Genomic DNA, 12,054 nt, shown 5'->3' on the forward strand with positions numbered 1-12,054 from the left:
GTGCTGAGATATGGCCCTGCAGTCCACAGCAGACAGAGAAGGGGAAGACGACATTGTGCCGGAGTGCAGGAACGTTAGCAAAGTGTGTCACGGTTTTATGCTGGAACACACTCCAGGTTTCATATAATGATATCGCTTCATATGGAAAATAAGTGCCATTGTAAGAGGGCTCAATAACAGATATTCACAAAGACAGACTGGTTTCAAAAGCCAACAAAAAGCAAGCATGCGGCGTCCTTGCTGCCACGTCCTTGCAGGAGAAGTCAGACCAACTGATTAATGATCCAGGAGGAAGAAAGACACACAGAGGCGAGCAGGTACTTTGGGAATCAATTCATCACACTTTATTTTGTGTGACCCCAGCTGATGTAGTAGCTCGAGTAGCAGCACAATACACTCTCAGCGGGAATGTATGAGTGTGTACACACGCACAATGGCCTTACCAGGTGACAAGTCCACCGCTAAGAAATCAAACCCAGCAGTGTGACAGAGGCAGAGTGTGTGTGTGTGTGTGTGTATGTATATACAAATCATAGGGATCCAGTTCTATTATCAGGAAGGCGTCTCTTTCTCGTTTACTTCCATATCTCCATTTACACTGGATGTACCTGAACCCAGTAAGGCATCATCAGACTACGGCAGAACATTGTGAAGGACGTGTTTGTGTTAGCCCATGCTATGTTTAGACATACTGAGGACGCTTCATTAAGTGTGGGGTCACTAGGCCATCCCTCTAAAGGCTTGCAGGTGCTGGTTTAACTGGTCAGCGTTCTCTTTGGCTGTAAGAAGCTGCTTTTCACACCACTGAACCAGAGCCTGCTGCAGCATCTCCACACGTGCACCCTGGAACTGCGCAATCTGGGACAAACAGGTCAAATGCATGTTAATGCATACAGTCAACAAACAGCAGGTTATACAGTTCACTAGAGATGGTCAGGCCATGTGTTTTACCTCCTGTTTCGCCACTCCACAAATGTGATCAAACTCCATCTCTGCTGCCCTCTTCACCTCCTCCATCTAATGAATATGGAGAGCATGTCATCATCATTACACTCCTCATCAGAGAGAATATACAGATTTGTCTTGCATCGGATGGCTTCAAGTCATTTCAGCAGAACGTTACTGACACCTGCTGGTCACAAGACAGCGTGCACATGTGATGCAGCAGCGCTGTTCTTGCAATGCACGCTCACAGACACTCACAGCAGCCTTCTTTACAGGTTTGGCCCTCTCTGCGCTCCTTCTGGCACTCTCTAGCTCCACCAGCTTACAGATTCTCCTGAAGAGCATTTCCTGCATTGGACGTTACACACGGGATTACTGGTCAGACGTCAGGCCAGGATTCAAGGGAGACGGAGCAACATACATACATACATAAGATGAACATAAAAATGACTTTAGAACGAGGCGACACACCTTTTCAGCCTCCTGGTAGCGTGTGTCCAGGTCCAGGCCGAGCCCAAGAGTGTTCATGTTGTTCTCAGCAACACTTGCCATATTTTTCTGCCCACACACAAGCACACAGCAAAGCAAGAGTGCAATGCAGTGTGCAATGCATCTGTTGATACCTGTTGTTTCTACCTACTCACACTCTACTGCTTATCTATTATTGACCACTTTGGCCCCCTTGTGGTTCTACTGTTTTCAGGTTTTCAGTATTAATGCATGTAGTTTGTCCGTATTTTTTTATTCATTTTGTTACCCGTCTGTTGTTATGCAGCGATTGTGATCTATGTTTAGCCCCCCTCGAAAAAGAGATGGTACATCTCAAGGGTTTTAGCCTAATAAATAAATCTGAATATATTCATATTTAAAAAAGGGCACACAGCCTACCTTCATAGAATCAAAGACTTCTGATAACTTCACACAAGCCCTGTAAGAAGAAAGTGTTGTCAGTTTATCTACATTTTTTTAATCATACTAATCTATCACAACCTGTATGGAATGTTCAGCAGCATTAACTATCAATTACTGACTCACTTAGAGAAAGCCTGTTTGCTAGGATCCTCCCCTGGTTCCACACACAGATGCAGAGCAGCTGAGAAGTGCCCACAGGCCACTGCTATTTCTGCAAACAAACAGAACACACATTAACATCAGACTTACATAATGCAGACAAACACTAAAACACCACATATCCTCCAATGAACATCAACTGTTGCATCTGAACACATACAAATCCCAAATAACATCAAACTGATGAGCACTTCTTGTTCGTTCTGGCAAATTTTACAACAAAAAGCATCAGTTTTCTTACTTTGCTCAGTTAGCACCACATCCAGGAATCTCTGCAGGACAAAAAAACTTTATAAGTTCAGAAACCAAACAGGACAGTGTGTCCGGTGGTGAGAGAATAAAAAAGGGAGGAGGACAAACACTTAAACAAACAGGCGATGGCTCACCTCAGCTGCACTCTTGGTGCAGCCGGTTAGAACGAGGTTATGATCCCGTTCATTTTGAAAGAACTCATCCACATCCTGCGAACACAGACGTGACGGCATTAAAACCTAACATACATGTAGAGGCTGTAAATGTCGGTTTGGATAAGTCCCACCGGTGTACCTTATGGCCTTCTTTCCTCATCTCTTCCACAGCTTGACTCAGACGGTTGAAAATGTTTTTCCTTACTCTCTGTCTGCCTGGAGGCTACATGCAAGGACACAAATAAGCTTGAACATTTTTAAAGTTCACACTGTTCAAACATGGTATATGGAACCTTCCCGACATGAGAGGAAACCTATAAGACAAACACACTGCGCTGACAACAATTAGAAAATGGATACATACGTTTCTGAATTAAAACACACACACACACATTCTTGGAACGTCCGTAGATGTTTTTTGGCCCACGCTATTACAGAATCTGCTTATGCTCGTTATACAGCATTCCATGCCGGATGAGAATCCGTCTCGGTCAGACAGGAAAGGACTCACGGCATCAACATCAAAACCTGAGACGACCTGACACGAACTTTTATGCAGTGAAGAGGCAGAATGATTGAGTGTGTGCATGCATGCATGCATGCCTGTTCAAAATAATGCATTGCTTTGTAAAGAGACACTTTTATCTGTATGATTTACTCTTCATATCATTAAGCCATCCTCTTTCTCATCAAAACTGTGTAAAACCGATATCTTTTATGTGTAATGTGCAGATACTGTCTCACATTTCCTTGTCAAAGGCTGCAGTATACCTATAATATCCCTCTCAGACAAACATTTTTCTGAAACAGCTGTTCTGTGCTTCTTTGAATCAAGCATCAAGTCTTTTTTCACCCGTTTCATGTTATTTGCAGGCTGAGAGTTTCTACTTTATGTTTGGTCCCTTTGAAAATTTCTCATTTTCTGACATCTCACCAGCCTGTTTAATGATAGGCCTTCCATTCCTTGACCTACAGACAAACGTTCCACTCCAGCTGTGTGTGTCCCAACACAGGAACGGCCTGAAGTCCACATTCTATGGAGGAGAAACTCACTACGTTGCTATAGTGAATGCTCTGTAGACCATGTCATTTGGGGGGACTAGCAGGTGCTCACTACTGGCCTTCAGTGCTCCATATATTTGGATGGTACTGTATATGTCATGTGAGTCTCTGCATTTCCTCTTCTGAAAGAGTGTAAGTGAAAGTTTAACCATTTATTATCCGTCTCTCTCGTAAAAAGGTATCACGTTGCAACCTTTTGTCATATAAAATTCTTTCTTTTTACTACCGTAAAAAAAGTTGTTGGTGTCTACTTACATCTGGGCTTGTCAGGAAGATCTCCACAGCTTTAGATTTGCTGAGTATGATGTGTGCAGCAATCTGCCGCAGGAAAGTTTCCAGTGCTTTACAGTATGGCCTCCACTCTCCTAGACCAAGGAAACCTGCAGGCAAACCATCAACACGACACTTCAAATCACACTCAACTGTACAACAGAGGAGACTTGTTATTGGAGGTGGTCTTCAGATACTCACCAAGCTGTTTCATGACCTTGGCAGATGCATTCACCTGAGGCTTTGCAGGAAGAGGCGGAAACTTGAAGAAAAAAAAAAGAGGACATTTGTATTATTGTCCTCACTGTTTTTCATTGCAAGATTCCTTCTATTGTTTTTTTTTAACTTTCTTTCATTAGGCACTTGGCTTGGGGCAGGCACCTTACCTTAACTACACACTACAGTGCTTGGACTTGCACACATGAAGCACCCAGAATGTGCTTGTGTAATATATGACAAACACACTGTCATACTAGCCGATAGCATGCAACAATACTTCCTGATAGTTGCATTTTCTTGAAAAAAATATCCAATCAGACCACAAAACCTTCATTTTTTACAGTATTGGGGCAGCGGGCACAGTACAGCACTAAAACCAGCTTCCTGATTACAAATGAAAGGAGGCTGCACAGGAGGGAAAAGAGGAAGCATTTTATAACAAAATAGTCCTCTATAACTTGGATGATAGTTGCAACCAGCGTATGTAAATAAACCATCACAAAGACACTGTGTTACAAGAACATGTAACTCCCTATCACATGTTGTTCATAAAGTTAGCTTAAATTTTACAGTAGATGAAAAAGATGACATAAAGTAGCATACAATGGCTGAGCAAGCAACAGAGTCCAGAACAAATCTTATTGTCCTCATATATAGTCAGAAAAGTGTGCATTAGTTTAGTTGTGCACAGATGATAGACAAAGCACTGACTATGACTCCCTGAATCCCGGGCACATCCTCCTGAGAGAACAGATGCTGCTGCAGCCATTCAAAGTCATCATAGGTCCGATCCACATGGTACTCCCCCGTCCCCGACAGCTGGCACAGACAAGAGAGACAACACGTCGTCCGAGCAGTCTGCTTGTGCAATATCACCACTCAAACAAATCGAGTGACCTAATGTTGGCAATGCTTGCAGCAAATAACAAGTAAATCATTTCCTCACCTTTTGAGACACAATTAGGAAGGTGAGTGTGTCCCCGTCTGCCAGCACCTCTGTAACCTTGATGTTGTGACCGTGGACACTCAGAATAGACGTCCCTTCTTTGACCTCTTCCTTTAATAAAAAATGAGGCCGTCAATATTAATCGATACGATAGCTGGCAGTAAGTAACTTCACTTAGCCCACACTGCATATATGGATGTGCGTGTGAAGGAAGAAGGCTGTCACATGATAGACTCAGAGGTTGTCAGAGAGAAAAAATATTTTCAAGCAAACTTACCATCATTGTCAAGCTTGTAGGTTAATGTTCCCAGTCTGTCTCTTATCTGCTTGGGAGAACGCTTAAATCTCCTTCTATCTCTGTAAATATGCATAAAGCCGTGAAGATCCTTTGCCTTATGTTGGCTTTAGTGCACTCAGGCTCCAACTGCTGAGCAGGCACAGGATATCCTCTGGGTCAAAGTGCACACTGGTCCTGCGAGAAAGAGAGTAAAACAATGCCAAATCTAAAGTGCTGGCGCAGGGAAAACGATGTGCAACTGGTGCGTTAGTCAGTAACTAAGGACCTTCGACACACCCACACAGGAAAAGTGGCATAACGGTCCAATCAGTTCCCCCAGCTGTCAACCCTGCAACCTCACAAACCTGTAAACAACCATTCAAATTCCAAGTTATCCCATAAAACAGGCAGAACACACACGGCTGAATATCTACACACTGAATACAAGACACAGATGACAATTCAACATGGAGACTTTATTGTCAACAGAAAGACAACACATTAAAACAGTCAAACAAACAGGATACAGGTTGAAGATGCCAGACATCTAGTAGTGGTGATCTTCTTCATCTTCATCTCCATCCCCAAAATAAAAGCTGAAGACAGGCTCTGCAAAGCTGTAATGCTCATACGGACCGTCCTCGTTCTCCCCATCCTGAGGAAAGCTCCAGTGGAAGTACGACTCCTCCGCAAAGGGACTATGATCCAAGTCGTGGAAGAGGTCTGCAAAACTGAATGGAAAGCTCGCCTCATCTTCATCCTCGGACTCATCGGAGGCTTCATTTTTTAGAAAAGGCTCATGGCCCACGCTGTCATACAGCCTCCTCTTCTCCTTGTTGGAGAGCACCTTGTAGGCTAGAAGAGGAGAAAACAGGGTTATTACTTTGGTTGAGCCACAGCAATGCAACCTATGCACCTAATGCACCTGTAAGTAATACAGGGTGATGCACAACAGCCCTGCAACCAGTCCTGACGTCACGAAGGTTACAATGCTCAGTGTGTGCTGAAACTGTTTTGGGGAAGTGTTGATTCGACTTTAGGTAAAAATTGTACTGCATTACTATACAGGCTGCCCTGTGTTTGTAATATCTCCCACCACATTTAAATCAATAATACCAATACAGCTGAATCTGTAGTTTTGAAAACACAAAAGTGAGACAATACAGAGCATCAGTTTTAGGTCACTGGCTGTTATTGATGAAGCCTGCCTATTAAAAGAAAGTTTTGAAAGTGATCAAATTTCACTTGTGTAAATTACATATTACACTATAAGCAGTATCAGCTGGCTGCAGACGTGCTGTACCTTCAGCAATCTCTCTGAAAGTCTTCTCTGCATCGGCGCTCTTGTTCTTATCGGGGTGGTGTTTTATGGCCAGTTTGCGGAAACTCTTCTTTATCTGGCTGTCGGTTGCTGTTGGCTCCACATTCAGAGTTTCGTAGTAACTTCTGCTTGTCTCCGGGGCTGCGAGCAGGACGTCAGATAAGCAGAGCTGCAGGACCACGCAGGTTTGCATCCAGTGGAAAACACTTGGCGTTGCCATGCTGAGCACCTGCGAGGAGCTCAAACGTTACACTAAGACGTTTTCTGAAGGCACAGCTTCCTGACGGTTTGACAGCTCATGTTCATGTGCACGTAAAGCTTTCAGGTCGACACGTCAGCGGTAGCAGCTGAACGCTAACCCAAATGGGCTGCTCTTCCCAAGACCAGGAACAGGCGATAAAGTACTCAACTGGACAGCTTTAAAGCTCAAGATGGGAAGTCACGCCTATTTAAGCCGGAACAAAGCGTGCTGGTGAAGCTACAGCGATTCACTCAGCTCACCGTCATTTAGCGACAGGACCGCCACCTTGCTCCATGAGACCTTTAAACATTGCTATTTATTAATTCCGCTGAAAAAGCAAAACAAAGCTACAGGACATGTGGATGCAATTCGCTATAATCACCACTAGAGGTGCGCCGAGAAGAGACTGAGAGTAAGAGGACCATCTTCTTCGTTGGTAATGGAAGATGCACCAAGAATTGTGGTAAACAGCACCGGGGCCTTGAGGAATCGCCAGAAGTAACACAGTCCTGATTGCTGTTGTTAGCAGAGGTAGCTGTGTAGATTTGGGTAAAACCAGGGCGAGGCGTTTCTGCGTGGGAGTTACTCGTATGTTCTCTGGATCCTACTCACAGTTTCAATTTGGTAAGACAACATTAGCATTTAGCCAGTTAGCCAGATAACGTTCGCTAGCTAATATCAGCCACGAGCACAGCGGCTCGGAGCAGCATTTTAGGCTTACTTATTCAAGTAAATGATACGATCCCGTGCCTTATTTACGAACAGCTAACCCGTGCTTTCAGTTTAGCCTCACGTGATATGAACCGAATTTTTATTTTGTGTTAGTTTGCCAAAGTGGTGGCTGCTGTTCACCAACCAGTACAACAACAGCAATGCTGTTTAATGTTTACCAGGTGTTGTCACGTGCTCTTGTTTTAGCCCTCGTATCTTTCACAGCTATATTCACCTTTACATATAAAGCTTGTGTTTCAACTTGGGTTTATGTTTTTATCTTGCAGATCTTTAGGAGATTGCACTACTCCAAAGAAAAAGCTATTCATGACTTCTTTGTGTATGTGAATGTTTGCCAGGTCACGTCAGCCCCCCCTCATACACATGAGTGCCGTTTTCTCCTCGCGCTGGGCCAAGCGCCATGCCTGACCGGGACAGTTCCTACCTGTCAGGTGGTGGTGGGAGTGCTGGTAGTCTGGGTGAGGAAGGAGGACCTGGGTCTGGTTTGGCGGGTGGATCAGCAGAGGGCAGAGGAGGTTTAGGTGGAAGTGTCGGAGGCAACGTCTCTGGTTCTGGGAGCATGGGGGGAGGAGGTGCGCTTGGAAATGGGAACAGTTGTGGGAACGGTGGAGGGCAAGGTGCTGGACTGGCGCTGGACGGTGTCTGCAGAGACTTCATACGCAATGTCTGTAAGAGAGGGAAGCGCTGCCGCTTTAGACACCCAGACTTCAATGAAGTGCCAGACTTGGGAGTGCAAAAGAACGAATTCATCTTCTGTCATGACCATCAGAATAAGGAGTGCATGCGCTCCAACTGCCGCTTTGTCCATGGCTCCAAGGAGGATGAGGACTATTACAAGAAAACGGGAGAGCTACCCCTGAGACTGCGAGGGAAAGTTGCCGCACGACTGGGCCTTTCCCCCATGGATCTCCCCCATAGCCGTGGGGAGGTCCCTATCTGCAGAGACTTCCTGAAGGGAGAGTGCCAGAGGGGCAATAAATGTAAATTTCGCCATGTCAAAAAAGACTATGAATATGAGCCTTCCAGGGTTGGAGTGGGTGGTGTTGTGGGGCCAGGTGCCAGTGGAATGGTGAATGTTGGGGGAGGGATAGGTGGTGGAGGAGGAGGTGCCTGTGGAGGAATGCAAGGACTTGTGGGAGGTGGAGGTGGAAGTAATATGATGGGGATGGGTTGCCCCAGCCTGGGTGGGTGCAGGGATCCAGGTATCTCAGGAGTTGGCGGAGTAGGTGGAGGTGGGATGAGCGGTTGTCTGTCCATAAGTTCTGCAGGGCAACGACGTTACGACAGGAGCTCGTGCTCAGTGTACGACCCTCTGCTTGAGAGTGGGCTGTTTGATGCCGGCTCCCTGGAGGCCTCTATGGACCACACTGCTCTGCAGCTGAAGAGGCGGCGGTTGGAGGGTCTGCGCCTGACAGATGGGAGTGGAGGTGGGCACTATGAGCTGGGAGTCCAAGCCACGCTGCCACCACGTCCTCTGGAGTACAGGTTCCTGGAGGAAGAAAACTCCCTGCTTAGGAAGAGAGTGGAAGAGCTGAAGAAGCAGGTTAGACTGAGAGATTAAAAAAAAAAAAAAAAAACACAAACAAGAAATTTGGATCTCTGAGAAATCCTTGTATGAAATTATACACTGGTAAACCTTTCCCACTTGAATAGTATGTCAATCAAATCTAAACATGATTATATCTGTTTAGTATGAAATTAGACTTGTCATTTTTTAAAAGCTATACAAGAAACAATGGCGTGTAAAACGGCAGCCACATTTGACAGTCTAATGCAGTGCAATACAATGTGATAAAGTCTCAAGTAATTGAATTTTATAAGCTCAACAAGGATAACATATATTTTAGGCTGTATCAGATTGCATTATATTGTCAAATGTACTTTGTATGCTTCACGTAATGAGTGAATTATGTCATGTAGTATCAAATTCAACTTTAGTTTCAAGGAGCTCAGCTGAATTGTAAAATATCTTAGCCACAGGTAATGTTTCAGGTCTGCGCAGGGAAGATTTTAACAAAGCAAATCATTTTCCTCCAACACAAGACTATTTTCATCTCAAGGCCTGCCTATCAAGCAAACATCTTTATGAAAAGGAAAAAGGAACTGAACAAACAGATTGACCAGAAGTTTGAAGTAAAGCTGAAATAGTTATTCGATTAATCTGTTAGTCCTTTGAAAGACAATAGTATAGAGTAAAAATCCCCAAACAATTGATTTTCTTTGTCTTATGAGATATTAAAGTAAATCTCTATTTGATCAGAGAAAACAAGCCATTTGAAGACGTGACCTTTGTCTTTTTGAGACATTTTTGACACAACAATTTATGGACAAAGCAGAAAGAAAGGAAAAATGCAGAAAAATTAATAATGAATCAAATCTTTAGTTGCCGCCCTACTTAGGTGTGCGTGCGTGCGTGTTTCTGAGATATTTAGGTCCCAAACCTTTGCTTTATTTATTTATTTGGCTATAAATTGACACCAACAAATCATTAACAGCTTTAGAGAACTTGGAAAAGTTGATTTAATTGTTGCCTGGTTACTTCCAGCATTTAAAAGAATTGCTTATTAATTTATGTGTAATGGACCAATCAGTTGTTATCAGGACTGGAAAGTTGTATTTGCAGATGTAACAAAGTTTAAGTAGTAGTGGGAGACTTAAAGCGAAGAGATAGCATCATATGAGATTAATGCTGTAATGAACACACTGTAGAGTTTGTGACAAGAACAGGATCAACTACTTGTTTACCACAGAAGAGCGTCACTCTAATTTGCACTGGAATGTTACCCTGCTGACCTTAAACAAGCAGATATGTATCAGTCCTGCTTTAAATCCAACAAACAGCTGACTTGGAAATCAGCTGACTGAAACCTGTAACATCATAAGACACAGACACGCTCTGGGACGAGTAAAGTTTGCTTGATCATTCTGCACAAACTTGCAGTTAAATAACTGCAAAAGCTGTAATTAAGGTAGTTGGTGCACATGCTAAATGTGAAGAAATTCTGACGGTCAGTAAACCATTTTGTTTTTAACTTAAAGTACGTATAATGTGTTTAATGTGCTTTCAAAAGTATAAATTTACTGGAACTTTGTTTCTGATCAGTGATCATGGGCTTCTGGCCCTTTTCAGCAGCCCTGTCCATGGACATTTTTTTCTAATCTGTGTCTCGTGTGCTTCTCAGGTTTCGAATCTCATTGCCACAAATGAGGTTCTTCTGGAGCAGAACGCCCAGTTCCGTAGCCAGGCCAAAGTGATGACGCTGTCCTCCACCCCTGCACCCACTGAGCAGAGTCTGGCGCCCCCTGTGGGTGCAGTAAGTTCCTACAATCATGGCATCGCCCAGACTCACACCACCCTGAGCAGCGCTGGACTACAGCCTCGGCCCGTCACCCAGCAAGACCTGGTAGCGTCTACTGGCGCACCTGCGGCACCCCCAACTAATGCTGCTCCACCTACGGCCCCTCCGCCTCACCTCAACCCGGAGATCACCCCCCTCTCAGCAGCCCTTGCACAGACCATTGCTCAGGGGATGGCACCCCCTGTTTCTATGGCACCGGTGGCTGTATCTGTGGCACCAGTGGCAGTGTCCATGACGCAGCCACTGCCTGGCATCACCATGAGTCACGCCACCACCCCGATGGTGTCATACCCCATTGCGAGTCAAAGCATGAGGATCACCACTCTGCCTCACTAACTGATGAAGTGCAGGACTGTAGTACCCACAAGTCAGTCTGTAGCATCCTGAACATGGGTTTTTAACATAGATGGTTTTCTTTTATGTTATGTTATGCAAGACTCAACAGATGTCAGATCAGCGACTGTCTATGCCTCCAACAGTGAGGCGTCACTGTAACGGTGAGTTTCTCCACCAGAGGGCAGGATAGAGACTAATGTATTTTTCCCTGACTGACCTGAGAACAGCCTGTGTACCAAAGGGATCTCTTTGAAACATTGGTACCAAAAATGGCAACAAACTGCAAAAAAAAAAAGAAAAGTGACATCTTCCCCAGTGTTTGAACCATCTCTACTGGACTGCTGTGCCGTCCGTGTGAGGACATGAAGGCTTTGGAAGTAGTTTGTGTTTATATTTTTGTGGATCGCTCCGGTGTAAATTCACTTTGGTACTTTGCAAAAATAACAAACATTCAACAATGAATCTTGTGTTATGTGTCACTTTGTTTGCCCTCTGTTCGCACATGCACATTTCACACAGGTAAGATAAATAAGTCCTATCCAGACATAGACAGTTTATTGCTTGACTTGTTTGGGTGGAGTCACATTGTGTATACTTGAATATGATGCCTCCTGCTTCCTCAGTAGCCTCATATGCGTGTGGCTGCTAAAACAAGAGGAAGATTTGTGCTATTGGCTTTGGGAGGCAGGGCCCGGGTTTGTGCGCTCACACCGGATTTAGGGATTGAGGAGAATGCCCAGTCTGCTGTTTTAAAACAAACTGGCAGCAGAGAATTGTCCACAACTATTGATGGTTTAACGTTTTAACACAGAGCGGTTCACGTATGACTGTATCACTATTTTCTCCTGCTCCCAGCTGTTCAATACTT

The 12,054-nt window shown here is 44.4% G+C and overlaps 3 protein-coding genes across 5 annotated transcripts; 1 reads left to right on the plus strand and 2 right to left on the minus strand.

The window, feature by feature from the left end:
* Nucleotides 1–318: 318 nt before the first annotated feature.
* Nucleotides 319–5,622, minus strand: si:dkey-28n18.9 (sorting nexin-6). 2 transcript variants are annotated; one of them, XM_041955098.1, is made up of 15 exons: nucleotides 5,484–5,622; nucleotides 5,198–5,392; nucleotides 4,921–5,031; nucleotides 4,686–4,793; nucleotides 3,957–4,017; nucleotides 3,741–3,865; nucleotides 2,563–2,646; nucleotides 2,403–2,477; nucleotides 2,258–2,288; nucleotides 1,981–2,068; nucleotides 1,834–1,873; nucleotides 1,417–1,503; nucleotides 1,204–1,293; nucleotides 952–1,017; nucleotides 319–858 (listed from the first exon to the last, which is right to left on the minus strand). In XM_041955098.1, exons 2-15 carry the CDS (start codon nucleotides 5,201–5,203, stop codon nucleotides 721–723), a joined length of 1,110 nt encoding a protein of 369 aa, XP_041811032.1. In that variant the 5' UTR covers nucleotides 5,204–5,392; nucleotides 5,484–5,622; the 3' UTR covers nucleotides 319–720. The 2 variants fall into 2 exon arrangements, with proteins under 2 accessions (XP_041811032.1, XP_041811041.1); XM_041955107.1 differs by having other exon boundaries at nucleotides 5,499–5,592.
* A 32-nt stretch (nucleotides 5,623–5,654) lies between these two features.
* Nucleotides 5,655–7,093, minus strand: zgc:152986 (uncharacterized protein LOC101884054 homolog). The gene is made up of 2 exons (XM_041955120.1): nucleotides 6,501–7,093; nucleotides 5,655–6,052 (listed from the first exon to the last, which is right to left on the minus strand). Exons 1-2 carry the CDS (start codon nucleotides 6,736–6,738, stop codon nucleotides 5,745–5,747), a joined length of 546 nt encoding a protein of 181 aa, XP_041811054.1. The 5' UTR covers nucleotides 6,739–7,093; the 3' UTR covers nucleotides 5,655–5,744.
* zc3h10 (zinc finger CCCH-type containing 10) lies at nucleotides 6,683–11,639 on the plus strand. 2 transcript variants are annotated; one of them, XM_041955085.1, is made up of 3 exons: nucleotides 6,683–7,383; nucleotides 7,758–9,034; nucleotides 10,674–11,639. In XM_041955085.1, the coding sequence occupies exons 2-3, from the start codon at nucleotides 7,892–7,894 to the stop codon at nucleotides 11,184–11,186; spliced, it is 1,656 nt and encodes a 551-aa protein (XP_041811019.1). In that variant the 5' UTR covers nucleotides 6,683–7,383; nucleotides 7,758–7,891; the 3' UTR covers nucleotides 11,187–11,639. The 2 variants fall into 2 exon arrangements, with proteins under 2 accessions (XP_041811019.1, XP_041811010.1); XM_041955076.1 differs by having other exon boundaries at nucleotides 6,684–7,383; nucleotides 7,830–9,034.
* The last annotated feature ends 415 nt before the right edge of the window (nucleotides 11,640–12,054 follow it).

Source organism: Chelmon rostratus, chromosome 2 (assembly GCF_017976325.1).
Source record: "Chelmon rostratus isolate fCheRos1 chromosome 2, fCheRos1.pri, whole genome shotgun sequence".
NCBI classification, from domain to species: domain Eukaryota; kingdom Metazoa; phylum Chordata; class Actinopteri; order Chaetodontiformes; family Chaetodontidae; genus Chelmon; species Chelmon rostratus.